This window comes from Lutra lutra, chromosome 5 (genome assembly GCF_902655055.1).
Source record: "Lutra lutra chromosome 5, mLutLut1.2, whole genome shotgun sequence".
Taxonomy (NCBI): domain Eukaryota; kingdom Metazoa; phylum Chordata; class Mammalia; order Carnivora; family Mustelidae; genus Lutra; species Lutra lutra.
Window position 1 is genome coordinate 42,783,136 of NC_062282.1, and position 14,013 is coordinate 42,797,148.

A 14,013-nucleotide genomic window follows, 5' to 3' on the forward strand; every position below is an offset into this window, starting at 1 on the left:
ACAAGCACTTGGTCATCAGAGCTATCCAGAAATGAGGTAGGCTACCTGTCATCAGAGGTGTGTAAGCAAGGGCGAGAATGGAAGAGATCCCAGCTTCCAGTGGAGAGCTAAGGTCTGTGAAGACCCTGTCAGCTCTTGGTTCTCAGCTACCCTCTGCTGTAAGGTAAGGTCAGAGTGCAGTTCCCTCCCTGCACTTCCTCTCCCTCACCCCCTTCAGCGTGTGCAGGTGTCTGGCACTTCCCTAGAGAACCGCTTCAGTGAGCCCCTTGTCACTGGTCCCTTCTGTGGGTGAGGGGTACTGAACAAGGACCTCACACCCACCAGAGGCAGCCTAGTCTAATGGTTCTCAGCAGAGTTCAAACCCAACAACTAGCTATATGACCTTGGGCAAACTTGGCTTCCTTGAGTCTGTGTCTTCATCTGTAAAATACAGTAATAGTAAATAAGGTGCTAAACCTGACCATTGGAGGTATATCCTCCCCCACGCCCAGTAATTATTGAGTGGCACCTACTATGAGCCAGAACTGTTCTTAATATACCTGGGACGAACCAGAGAAGAATCCCCACCCTTATGAAACTTACATTCTGTTGGGGCGAGAGGAGCAGAATGAATTGATACGTGTAATAAGTGAAACCTGTATTTCAGGGGAGCCCCAACAAGTGGCCTTCCTGGGAACAGGGGACCACAAACTGTGACAGCACAGCTAGCCCAGCTGGAGAACACAGGGCACAGACAGTGACACTGTCGGGATGGGAGGGTCAGGTCAGAGGAGATGGTCCTTGTACACTGCAGGGGCTCAGCCATCTGGGTGCTTGTCCTGCCCATGCCCCAGACTTCCAAAATTCTTCCTCTCTGACCCTGAGCAAGTCAGTTGTTCATTTTTTTTAGCTATAAGCTAACATGCTGAAGGTACATAGTGAGCCAGCAGAGGTTCCTGCCAGCACCCTCTCCCCGCCCCAGGGTTTGATGATGTAGCTGGGGAGTCAGGCAGGAAGTCAGTAGAATAGCAGGAGGGAGAAAAGTGCTCTGAAGAAAACGAAACAGGATGGCAGGGCAGAGACTGGCGGGGTTGGGCCATGACCAGGCAGGGCCTTTGAGGAGTCTGTATTCACACTGAGGCCTGAAGCACAGGAAGGAGCTGAGCAGGGTCTTCCAGAAAGAGGGCAGTGCTGGTGCTTCAAGTTCTGGAGGCGTGGGGGAGTCTGGATGGTCCTATGAACAGCCTACAGGTGCTGGCTCATCACACTCAGTAATGGTTGGCCATTGTTATATGTTATTGACCTTTCCTGGTTATTTTGAAGACTAATAGTTTATGAAATGTGTGAAAATGCAGAATACAAGTGTATTACACCATGTTCTCAAACCCTCCGAGCACATTTCCTTGGGGGGGGCAGCGGGGTGGGTGCATGTCTTCCTTTTCAAATCTCCTGGAAGTGCCCTTGCCACCTGGTTGGTACAGCCAGTCACTTCGTCCTGCAGAACCTCAGAGGTTGGCCAGAAGCGGAAGGCGGAGGAGGATGCAGCGCTGCAGGCTAAGAAGACCCGAGTGTCAGACCCCATTAGCAGCTCTGAGAGCTCGGAAGAGGAGGAGGAGGAGGAGGAGGCAGAAGCTGAAGCCGCCAAAGCCAGTAAGCAGGCCCTGCCTGCTGGGGGAGCTCCGGCCGGTGTGTTTGTAGGGGCTCGGCCCAGGGCCCTGCAGCTTCAGGGGGCAGGCGTTTGGATATTGGGTTGTTCCAGGGGAGAGCCCACCTCTAGCTTCTCCTCCAGTGAGCCCTGGGAAGACCAGGACCTTTTAGAGAGAAGATTGGAAGCATCTCACATACCTCTTGCAGTATTTAGTTGAGCCCTTTCTCGTGCCAAACATCGTGTCCCGGGTACTGGGAATCCAGTGGTGAACAAAAACTGAGCTGGGCCCTTGCAGTCTGATTTGAGGTACAACAGCTACATTGTTGCAAGTCCCCCTGGGTGATTCTGATGAAGATGGAAAGAAGCCCACATTTGTAGAAGAGCTGCTGGAAGGATCTCAGAGGGCAGCTGACAGGCACCCCTTCTGTTTTGCCTGTGGGCTGCCAGGGGAGGGGCTGTGCTTCCTGTCATTCTGGAAGAGTACTAGGTAGCACAGGGAGGCTCTCCTGGGCACTCTGGTCTCAGAGCTTTCACCGGGTGACCCCGTGAGGCCTGCCCAGCCCCTTCTGCCCAAGTCCTCAGGACGGTTCGTATTTGAACCAACATAGCTATAACTCCACAGAGGAATCGTCCTTTTTCTCTGCAAGGTTATTGGGTTTTGCTTACAAAGAAGGTAATTTCTTGATTTTAGGTATATTTTCCGATTGTAAAAGAAATCCAGGATTCACTGTGGACTGTTCGTTATAGGATTTACAAAAATGGTTAAAAAGACGGGGAAAAAATTACCCATACTCTGTCGCCTACGATTTGGCAAATTATTCTTCCATTTATTTTTCCTGAGCATGTTTTTAAAAATATTCAAGATCATATTGAATATATCTTATATCTTTCTTAATCTTCTAAAATTATAAATGCAGAACAGGTTCACTTTGAATCATACAAAAGCACATGGAAGAAAAATGAGTGGTGTTCTGATCTCCTATCCTGGTTCCCTTTCTCCCCCATATGTATCCTAGCGGGTGGCTTTACAGCTGTCCCCTTTGCATCTGAGCCTACAGACAGCTGTCCGTATGTGCATACATCCATAGCTCCATGCTGTGAAACACAAAAACTGGTCAATTTCATACTGACTTATATCTGATATTAATGAATTTTTATTTAGTGAGTCTTAGTGATATTTTATTAATTTTCCTGTGATAACGGAATCGTAATCAAGTCCCCGTTGAGAGAAGCATATGGAAATATTTGTGGGCAGCGTGGTACATGTTTGGCATTCTCTTCAGAATCATACTTGATGGGGAAGGGAGCCAGAGAGGCTGGTTGACATCACATTGGCCACAAGTTGGTAATGGTTGGTGCTGTGTGGTTCGCTCTACTTCCTCTCCACTTACAAATGCATCTAAAATTAAAAAGAGAGGGAGATGGAGTTAAATGCCAGGAAGGGAGTTAGACCATGCCATTCATCTCCGCAGTGTCCTCTTGCATTCACAGCACGCCCTAGAAATCTTGTCCTGTCTGAGCTCTAGGGAGAGAGTCCCCTGGTATAAGAGCACCAGGAATCTCTAAGTCTTAACATCTGACCGGTTCCCGGGCCCATGTTCAGCTGCCTTTCCACTAGAAACCCTCGAAATCCTGAGCAGCTTTCTGTGTGGCCCGAGGGCGGGTGGGCTGACCACCGTCCCTGTCCTGCTGAGTGACTCAGGCTACAGCGTGGTCGCCTGCGGGGCTGGCCCACCTTGAAGTGGGGCCTTGCCATCGAGGTAGTATGCAGCACGCCTGTGAGCCAGCCCTTTCCTCTGGGGGCTCCAGTGTCTCATGCCAGCCAGGGCTCCGTGGGGGATGCAGATCCGTGGCTTTCATGTCACCCTGCCCTCTTGCTCCTTCTGGCTATGGCTCCTGCACCCCAGAGCTCTTTTCCACAAGTCTGGGCTCAGCCTCAGGTCCTCGTGCCAGCACCAGGCAGCCATACCAGTTGAACCGTCCAGTGAGCTGAGACCTGTTGTCTGTTCTCAATGAGAAAAAGCTCACCTGGCTCAGCCTGAGGGTGTTTCTGTCTTACAGCCCTAAGACTAGCGGCTACCAACTCTTCAGCGGCGGGGCCGGTTTTGCCGTCGGGCGCAAAGGAGAAAGCCAAGGTGAGTAGGACCACGTTTGAAGCTGTGGCCTGTGGGAGTGAAGTGCCCTACAGGGGGACGGTCCCCCGTGTCAGAGAAGGATAGGGTTGTGGATAACAGTCTGACTTGGATTCAGATGGCAGCCTTTATCACCAGTCGTGTGACCCTAGCACGTCCTTTCACCTCTCTGGGCCTCAGTTTCCTTTTCTGTAAGGTGGAAACATTGCACACTACCCCAGGCCCCTGGGCACAGCAGCGCCTGTAACAGCTTCGTTCCCCGTCATCCCTGCAGTCGCCTGTTCAGCCAACAACTTGTGACCCATCTAGTTATTTTCTGGGCACAGTGGGAGGCACCGCAGTGAATGAGACGCCTGTGGTTCTGAAAGCACGAAGCTCATTTTCTAGACTGAAACCACTCAGAGTGGAAGACCATGCGCTGGTAGTGGAGGAGGCAGCGTTAGAGACCCGAGGGCACATCCCTGACTGCTGGGCGTGCTTTCAGCCATGCCAAGTAGTGCTAGGAACCACAGCAGACCACTCAGCACTGCTTAGCAAGTAATTCCTGTGTCCCAGGAACTGCCACTGGGCATTCTCCAAGCCTCCCATGAGGGCGGGTGCCACTGTCAGCCCCACCTTAGAGATGAAGTAACGGACAGAGGGAGGGAATTTGCCCAAACTCGCACAGCTGGGAAGAGGTCTGTGCTCTTCATTCACCAGGCCGTACCTGGCGTGTCTGTCACCCCGTCTTTTGTAGGCGAAGACCAAGAAAGCCAGCAAGATGGTGAACTCCACACCACATCCGGCCTCTGGAAAGGCAGTGGCCCACCTTCTGTCTGGGAGGTCCCCCAGGAAGTCAGCAGGGCCCTCGGCAAATACCGTTCTGGTCTCAGAAACTGAGGAGGAGGGTGGCGTCCCGGCCCTCGGAACCACAGCCAAGTCTGGTGAGCGGCGCTGACCTCTAGACACCAAGCCCCCTGAGTTTGGGCTGGGGAGGCAGGCCCCGGGCACTGCTTTATTAGGCTGTGGGACATTCTGGAATTTAAAGGTTTGTCTCCGTGGCAGTAAGGACTCCACACCTCGATGAGGGAGGGTCTGCTGCAGGGACAGGTCAGGCTTTGCCAAGGGAGTTGGAGCAGCCCTGGGTGGTGATGGAGCATTTTCTGGTTTATTGTTCTCAGGTGGGTCTGGGGCCCACTGTAGAGGCTGAGACTCAAGTGAGAGCCTGGGTTTGCCTCAGTCTCTCATGTCAAATAGGCGTTTGCCTGCCTGCCTCAGTATGATGATGGCAGGAGATCTCCGAGCCATCAGATGCTGGCTTGTGTGTAGTAGGACCTGGTCTCTGACCCTTCCCAGGGCCACAGTGTGTGGGAACACGGAGACGGGTGGCCCGCGCCTCAGTTGTGGGGCTTCAGGATAGGTGGGGCTGAAGCTCGGCATGCGAGAAGCGAGCACAGGGCCTCTGCCTCTCATTGGCTGACGTGGCAGAGCGCTGGCAAGGGGAGGGCAGTCTGGAAGGGCAGTTCCTCAGTCCTCTCCCTCTTCCTCCCTCAGGAATGGCATCAGCCAACCAGGTTGACAGCTCCAGCGAGGAGACCTCCAGCTCGAGCGATGAGACCTACGTGGAGGTAATTGCCACTGTCCTCAGGAGCTGCCATCTAACCTCTAACCCTCCCAGCAGCCTGGCCATAGCTTCACACACCAGTGGGGCCAAATCAGTTCTAGTGTTTTAGGCAGACTGGGAGCTGGAGAGGCCGAGGCCTGGGGAGGGGAGCCAGGTGCTGCTTGTCATACCTTGGGCATGAGAGAGGTCTCAGGTTGGCAGGGAGAGATGCCAACCTGTCTGTGAGACAAGGGAAGGCTTCCTGGGAGAGGTGGCACTGGAGCAGAGGCTTGACGCATAGGGGACTCACCAGGAAGGGATGTGGGGGAGGAAAGAGTGTTTCAGCAGGAAGAGCTGCATGAGCCAAGGGCCGGGGCAGGAGGGCGGCTGTAGGTGGTGTGGTCAGGTGAGTTGCGTGAGGGGTTCTGGGCCCGCTGGTGAATGCCAGGCCTAGGTGCGTGGTCAGTGATGGTCAGGTGTTGGTCTGTGGCGTTAACCCCTCTCGTAGCTGTGACCAGGGAGTCACTCTTGATGGGGCATCCACGCCTTGGGAATATAGGGGCAGGCAGGAGGGACGTGGAGAGGACATGGAGGCATCCTGGGAAGTTTGACTAGTGTCACAGGTCGCTAGGGGAAATGTAGAGAGCCCCGAGGGGCAGCAACAAGGCCGTGACACCGTGGACAAGGTGCAAGGGACAGAAGAGGGGTCAGAGTAGGCGGGGCCACAGTCCGCTGCCGGGCCAGGAGGATGGGCAGGAGGAGGTTGGGTTGTACTCTGGGCTATGTAAGAAACCATTGCAAGGTTTCAGGCGTGGAGGTAAGATGGCCTGATTTATGTTGGAGAGAGGTTGCTGGTTGTGGCCTGAGTTGGAGGACAGGGCAGAGGGAAAGCAGCGAGACTGTTGAAGCAGCTGGTGTAGTGAGGCTGATGGCAGGCCCCAGGGTGCCTACTAGAAAGGGCGTGTGGAGGGAGAACCAGCAGGATTTTGGGCGGGGGGAGTTGGTTTGGTGCCCAGAGTACTTCTCCCTTGTCTCCCGCCTCACCCAGTGAAGGTGGAGACCTTCCTCCTATCTCCCCCAGGCCTGGCCGAAGGCCGCTCCCCACATCCCATTGCCACCCAGATACAGCCATCAGGGATTCTCGGGCTCCCATCCCTCCCAGCCCTGCCACGGGAAAGGGGACCACTTCTGGCCCTGGAAAGCCAGCAGCCAGACTCACAGCTTTGGTGGGCCAAAGGCCATAGCAACTTGAGGAGATGGCTGCCCCAGGAACCCAAGATCAGGTGAAATCTGATGACGGAGGTGGAGGTAGGGCACTGCCTGCCTTGGAAATGTCAGGGTTTTAGAAGTATAAGAAAGCCCATAGCGGAGAGAAACGTGCCCCAGGAAGCAAGTGGCAAGACCAGAGTTCAAATCCTAGCCTCCTGGCCTTTGGGATGACCACCATGATCAGATCCTGCAGTCGAAGGGGGGACGGGGTGAGCCTCCTGGTGGAGAGAGACTGCCCCTCTGGGCTGGGTGGACTGTGCATCCCGGGCAGCAGGGGAGCATAGTGTTAGAGGGTTCTGCCCCCAAGGCCACACAGTCACGGTTCTAGTCATGATTTTGCCCTTCATTTTGGTCTTGAATGACTCAACCTCCCTGAGTTTCTTGTCCTTTTCTGGAATGTGAGTGTAAAGATGGCGTCTGTCTCAGGGAGTTGAGAATCGGAGGATACAAGGAAAGGCCTTGATAAACCATAGAGCCTCTCCTACCCCTCAGAGGCAAAGAGGAGTAATTTCTCCCTAATTGCATTTTCTTGTTCCAGATGAAACCTTCAGTAAAACCACCCCAGGTCAAAGCCTCACCAGTGCCTGCCAAGGACTCTCTCGGAAGAGGGGCAGCCCCAACGCCTGGGAAGGCAGGGGATGTGACCCCCCAAGTCAGAGGAGGTGCCCTGACCCCAGCCAACAAGGCCAAGGTGCCAGAAGAGGACTCCGAGAGCAGCGAAGAGGAGTCTGAGAGTGAGGAGGGTGCCCCTGTGGAGCCGCCCCGCCAGGTGAGGCCTGGGGCGGACTACCCCTCGGCGTCCCGGGCCCCCCTGCAGCCAGGGACTCTTCCATGGCCCCCAGAGGCCGGCTGGACGCCGGCATGACCAGCACCTCCACCAAATAAATGAGCCTCACCTTGGCATTTGGGGGCCAGGAGGTGAGGGTGTGAAAATTGAGGGGCAAGGACAGTTGGGCTTGCTTCAGCCACCCGTGGAAACTGCCCTTCTTGCCCGAGTGGCGGCTTAGAAGGCTGCTTCCCGTGGGGTGGTCCTAAACCCTGCTCTATCAGTAACTCCCCTTTACCTCAGTTTCCCTGTCTAATGAATGGATGTGGCCAGCTGGTCTTATTGTGAAGGGATTTAAGTTTTAATTGCTTGGTCATCTGGCTTCTCTGGCCAAATCATGGTTTGTTAGCTAACAGGGATCCTGTTAACTTCCATCTGCTGGGATCCCCTCCCCTGGGCAGGTGGCCAGGGCTCCTGGATCGTCTGAGGGAAAGCAGGGGGTGCTGGGAGGCTGTTGGGGTTGGAGAGCCAGGAGGAGGAAGCATCAGACAGACAGTGGTGGGAAAAGGCCCCACAGCCCTGAGCTGGCCAGGTGAGGCCCAGAAGGGGAGGTCCCGGTCCCCTCACAGGTCTGGGGAGGTACAGTAAATAAGGTTCACTTTGCTGGGTGTTTAAGAGGAGGGTGAGGTGGGCTGTGCTGTAGGAATGGTAATTAAAATAGAGTTCTCAGGGAAAGCCTTACAGAGATGTCGAGGATCTGAAGCAGGGTGGGGGCAGGGGCGTGCACATGGACATTTAGACAGAAGTCATTCTGGTGGGGAGCACAGCAAGTGCCAAGGCCCTGAGGCAGCAGTGGGAGTGAGAATTGTTACACACAGGGTGCAGCAGTGGGCCAGGCCAGACCTGGTGCCTATGCTCCCAGAGCTCTCCCGCTGACGGGGGAGTTCAGCCGAGGGCAGCTCTGACCCCTGTGTGGGCATCAGGGAGGACTGCCGAAGGAACTGCTGTCTGTCTCGGACCCAGAGGAGGAGGCGATGGTGGCCAAGTGGGATGGGAAGGCCCCAGAAGTGAGAGTGAAGCTGATAGGCCAGGCCTGAGCACCAATCAAGGTAGAGAGTGAGGAGAGTAGTGGGGGCGTCTTCTGGGCCCCAGCTAAGGCCTCCACTTTGTTCTGAGGTCCCCACCAGAGGGTGAGGAGGAGAGGAACAAACCACCCCTTCTCTTTTACTAGGTGAAGGCCTCAGACACAGTTGTCCAGGTCAGAGCTGCGTCGGGTCCTGTCAAGGGGACCTCTGGGAAAGGGGCGACCCCAGCACCCCCTAGGAAGGCAGGGCCTGCAGCTGCGCAGGCCACGGCCGGGAAGCCAGAGGAGGACTCAGACAGCAGCAGTGAGGAGGAGTCTGACAGCGAGGAGGAGGCGCTGGCTGCTAAGACACCACTTCAGGTGAGGCCTGGGAGGGGAAGGTCCGTGCAGCCCGAGCCCCTCCCCTGAAGGCCCTCTGAGGACTTGCTCTGCCATCTGCAAGAGCCCTAGACATGCTCAGAGCCCCACCCCAGCTCACCTCAGGTTTGTGTGGCATCCTCTGCCCTGTCTGGTCTCTTGTGTCTCCTCCTCATGTCCACTCTCTGGGCTCCCTTCCCTGATTCCATTTATCTCCCTCCAGGTGAAGCCTTCAGGGAAGACCCCCCAGGTCAAAGGTGCCTCAGCTTCTGCCAAGGAGTCCCCTAGGAAAGCAGCTCCTGCACTGCCCCCTGGCAAGGCAGGGCCTGTAGCCACCCAGGTGGGGAAGGGGAAGGGGGAAGATGACGCAGAGAGTAGCACTGAGGAGTCCGACAGCGAGGAGGAGGCCCCAGCAGCTGTGCCCCCAGCCAAGAGCCCTGCTCAGGTGAGGAGGCAGGTGCCGCTGCTCGGAGAGCCCATCCATTGGCTTGTCCTCCCCCTCCGTGCCTGGGGCCCTGCGCCCTGCATTTGCCTTCCTCTCCTCCTGTCTCCCCTCACACACAGTTCTCTGTGGGCCCCAGCCCTGATCTCGTCTTTTGTTACTTCCAGGCAAAACCTTTGGGGCAAAACTCCCAAGTCAGAGCTGCCTCGGGTCCTGTCAAGGGGCCCCCTCAGAAGGCGGGGCTGGCAGCCACCCCAGTAGGGAAACAGGAGAAGGACTCAGAGAGCAGCAGCGAGGAGGAATCAGACAGTGAGGCGGAGGCACCGGCCCAGGTGAGGCGCCTGCCTGTAAGGCTCTTCTCTCCCGCTCAGGGCCAGGAGCCGTCTTCCCCGGACCACATACACACACACTGACTGCTGGCCCTCTTGGTCTGTGTCTCTGCACACAGCCATGCTTTCCACCCCCTCCCCTGATCTTGTGTGTCTCACTACAGGCAAAATCCTCTGGGAAAATCCAGGTCAGACCTGCCTCGGGTCCTGCCAAGGGGCCCCCTCAGAAGGCAGGGTCTGTGACCACCCAGGGCAAGGCCAAGGTGTCCAAGGATGACTCGGAGAGCAGTGAGGAGTCAGACAGTGACGAGAAGGCGCCTGCAGCCCCGGCTCCAGCCCAGGTGGTGCTCAGGAGGGGCCTCGGTGCAGCCCGACCACCCCCACCAGTCAGCTCCCCGGGGAGCAGAGGGGAAGGATGGCAGCGGGGCTCCACCCCAGAGCAGACGGGGGCTCTGAATTCAGGCTCCTCTAGCTTCTGACTTCTGCTTCCTCTCAGGCAAAACCATCTGTGAAAACACCCCAGATCAAGGCCTCCCCAAGGAAGGGCACCCCCATTACCCCAACACCTGCCAAGGTCCCCCCAGTGCGAGTGGGCACGCCAGCTCCTTGGAAGGTGGGAGCAGCAACTTCTCCAGCCTGTGCCTCATCCCCAGCTATGGCCAGGGGCGTCCAGGGGCCAGAGGACTCTTCAAGCAGCAAGGAGTCCGACAGTGAGGAGGACCTCGCTCCTGCCCCAGCCGTGGGACAGGTGAGGCCAAGTTTATTCAGCTGACTCAGGGCCAGTGCTCACGTGGCCCCTGGGGTACCTGTGACCCACTTCTGTCCCCTGTCATTCCAGGCAAAGTCTGTGGGGAAAGGTGTCACCGTGAAAACTGCCTCTACACCCACCAAAGGGCCCTCAGGCCAAGGGACTGCAGCAGCACCCCCTGGAAAGGCAGGGCCTGCAGTGGCCCCAGTCAAAGTCAAAGCTGAGCTGCCGGAAGACTCCTCGGAGAGCAGTGAGGAGGACTCCAACAGTGAGGAGGCGGCCAAAGCTCCCGCCCAGGTGAGGCCAAGGAAGAGCCAGTCCATAGCACCCACACCAGAGCCTGGGGCAGGGCTGCGGAGAGGCTTTTCTGGGCTGTTCTTGCCCCCACCCCCGCCCCCTGCATGTGCAGAAACCTCAAGGGCAGCCTCAGCCCAGCCTCCTTCCCCACTTTTCACTCTGTCTCCTCCACCTGTCAGAGGCAGCAGGGTCTTGCCCGTGGCCTTTTGAGCTCCTGTTGAGATTCCTTATGCCTTCCACAAGCTCTGTTGAGCAGCCCATCTGCCTAGCACTGTCCTGTCTCCGGGAGTTCCCAGTGTAGGTGGGGGCATGGACGTGTGCCCAGGTTACTCCAGCATGGTGTGCCAAGGTTGAGAATAGAGCTTGTACGTGGGCTAACAGCATGGCAGGTGATGGCATCTAGGGGTTTCCAGGAAGGAGGGCCTCCTGGAGGAAGTGGCATTGGGAACTCTGGGCTGAAAGAGCTGGCCGGGAGGGCGGAGTGTTCTAGGCAAAGAAACTAGCCTGTATGAAGGCCCAGAGGGTGGGAGGGCACTTGGCCTGAGTGAACTGCCCCAAGCAGAGCATTTGGTGGGATCCCTGAGGGAGCAAGTAGGGCAGGGGCAGACGGCAGGGGGTTTGGAGCCAGACTGCCTGGGTTCAGGTCCTAGCAACATGTCCTAGCAACGTGAGGAATCCACGCAGGACCTTGGTTTTACTTGTCTGTAATTGGAAATCTGCCTTCGCAGGATTAAGAAGGTAATGGGGCCTCACCTGCACACCCAGCAAGGGGCCTGCGCACTGCAGGCTCGTTCATCGGCCCTGGGAGGGGGCCAGGCTGATGGGGAGCAGACTCAGGAGTCCCCTCCCAGCCTGGAAGAGAGAAGTTGGGGAAAGTGAAGATCACTCATGCCCTGTGCTCACTCACAATCTTATCATTTGTAATTGTTGCTCTTTAGTCATTTCTTTTTTTTCCCTATATCAAAGCACACATTTTCTATAATTTTTGTTCGTTTGTTTGTTTCCCTCTCCCTTTTGCTTTGTGGGACACAGGTTCCTGTGATTCCGCTAGTGAGGTTTTGACCTGTGTGCAGGCCCTGTTGGAGTCCTAGCCCAACAGCTCCTATCCTGTTTATAAGCTACAGACACGTCCCAATGCCTGAAAAGTTTCATTGTGCTCATTGCTTCAGTGTCTGAGCCTCCCATCAGTACCATTAGTCGGGTGTTCACTCGCTTTGGTTTCTGGAGGAGGAAATTAGAGCTTAGAAGAGTTGGTTGCTGACCTGCTTCAGCCCAGCCAGGGAGGGTCTGAGCTGGGCCTAGGCCCCAGCGTGCCTGCCTCAAAAGCCTTTGACTTTCATATATCCTTCTGCTGCATCTTGACCCAGACTTTTCCAACCACAGACATGATTATGCTCTGGGGCTTTACTTTCTTCCAACACACAAAATAAAACAGCTAATCCCTCTCTAGGGGCCCAGCATTATAGCCTGACGCCCTGTCAGAAGATGGTGCTTACCCCTAGCTTCAGGAGGCCTGACTTGCCTCCGCTGAGACAGGCGGCTCTGATAGGAGTCTTATCTGAAGGATAAGGATAATCAAGCCTCTGTTGCGGGGTTCTGGTGGGGATGAACTGAGAATCCTTGTATGGCTTCCCTCGCAGAATGCCATCTGTGCACACTGAGTGCGTCCCGCACGCTCAGTACTGCTGGGGTCAAGTGAGTCACACAGTCTCTGGTCTGCTCAGAGACCCTAGCCAGCTCAAAGGAAGCTGTCCATGTGAGAGCTGAGGTTCAGAACAAAGTAACAAAGACAGGACTGGTTCTGGAAAACCAGATGTGCCAGAGACAGAGAAGGAGGTGATTCTCCATTGAAATGCCATAGGAAGAGAGCCCTTGTGTGACAGGGGTGGGAGAAATGGCCAGTTGGCCTGTGATGATTGGCTGAATAAGTGGGAGGATGCCTTTAGGGCCTGACCTTGTGTTGTATGTTGACTGTACATCTTTTTCTTCTTTTCTTTCCTTTTTTTTTTTTTAAGATTTTATTTATTCATCAGCACAAGCAGGGGGAGCAGCAGACAGAGGGAGAAGCAGGCTCCCCACTAAGCAAGGAGCCTGATGCGGGACTCGATCCCAGGACCCTGGGATCCTGACCTGAACTGAAGGCAGTCACTTAACCAACTGAGTCACCCAGGTGTCCGTGATAACTACATCTTACGACATTACATTTGCTTACCTGTTTTCTTGGCTTTTATAGATTCCTTGGGATTTTCTTTTTTTTTTTTTTTTTAAGATTTTTATTTATTTATTTGACAGACAGAGATTACAGGTAGGCAGAGAGGCAGGCAGAGAGAGAGGAAGGGAAGCAGGCTCCATGCTGAGCAAAGAGCCCGATGCGGGGCTTGATCCCAGGACACTAGGATCACGACCTGAGCCGAGGGCAGAGGCTTTAACCCACTGAGCCACCCAGGCGCCCCTCCTTGGGATTTTCTATATACAAAGCATGTTGTCTGTGAACAAGGGCAGTTTTACTTTTTCCTCTTTAGTCTAGACAGCGTATATTTCTTTTTCTTGCCTTACTGCACTGGCTAGACCCTCAGGTACAATGTTGAATAGCAATGGTGAGAACAGCCAGCCTGGCCTTGCTTCTCATTTAGGGTATAGCATTCAGTGTTTTCACTGGTTAGTATGATTTTAGCTTTTTAGCTCTAAGTTTTTCAAAGATGCCCTTTATCAGGATGAGGAAGTTCTTTTTTCTTTTCTTTTCTTTTCTTTTTAAGATTTTATTTTTAAGTACATTCTGTACCCAACGTGGGGCTTAAACTCACAACCACAAGATCGAGAGTCCCATGCTCCACTGACTGAGCCAGCCAGGTGCCCCCAAGGAAGTTCTTTTCTGCTCTTAGTTTGTTGAGTTTTTATTGTGAGGTTTGGAGTTGAATTTTTGTCAAATGCTTTTCTTCTCTTGAAGTGATCTTACTGTTTTGTTTTGTTTTTTTCCCGTCTATTAATGTGACATATTTCTTGTAGTTGATTTTTAGGTATTAAATCAGCCCTTCATTCTTGCGATAAATCCCACTGGGACATGCTGTCTGCTCCTTTTTTGTTGTTGGATTTGGTTTGCTACAGTTTTTGCATCTATATCCGTCAGGAATGTTAGTCTGTAGTTTTTGTGTGATGTGTTGGCCTGGATTGGTATCCGGGTGACACTGGCCTCGTGAAATGGGTTTGGTAGTATTCTCTCCTTTGTTTCCTGAGGGTTTATGTTGGATTGGTATTACTTCTTCCTTAGTAGAATTCACCAATAAGGATACATGGGCCTGGATTTTTTGTGTGTGGAAGATTTTTTAATTATTAAGTCAATATCAAAAACTATTATGGGTCTATTCAGGTTTTTTTTGCTT

The 14,013-nt window shown here is 54.4% G+C and overlaps 1 protein-coding gene across 11 annotated transcripts in view; it reads left to right on the plus strand.

Moving 5' to 3' along the window:
• Positions 1-14,013, plus strand: part of TCOF1 (treacle ribosome biogenesis factor 1) — a 37,253-nt gene that overhangs the window by 3,987 nt on the left and 19,253 nt on the right. For 6 of the 11 annotated variants that reach the window (XM_047729499.1, XM_047729500.1, XM_047729501.1 and 3 more), the window contains exons 3-13: positions 1,481-1,665; positions 3,689-3,762; positions 4,496-4,682; positions 5,293-5,366; positions 7,149-7,379; positions 8,608-8,820; positions 9,041-9,262; positions 9,427-9,591; positions 9,753-9,929; positions 10,085-10,336; positions 10,427-10,633. In XM_047729499.1, the coding sequence (XP_047585455.1) occupies positions 1,481-1,665; positions 3,689-3,762; positions 4,496-4,682; positions 5,293-5,366; positions 7,149-7,379; positions 8,608-8,820; positions 9,041-9,262; positions 9,427-9,591; positions 9,753-9,929; positions 10,085-10,336; positions 10,427-10,633 (1,987 nt within the window). The remainder of the gene's footprint in view (positions 1-1,480; positions 1,666-3,688; positions 3,763-4,495; positions 4,683-5,292; positions 5,367-7,148; positions 7,380-8,607; positions 8,821-9,040; positions 9,263-9,426; positions 9,592-9,752; positions 9,930-10,084; positions 10,337-10,426; positions 10,634-14,013) is intronic. The other 5 variants (XM_047729503.1, XM_047729507.1, XM_047729508.1 and 2 more) reach the window with 1 other exon arrangement.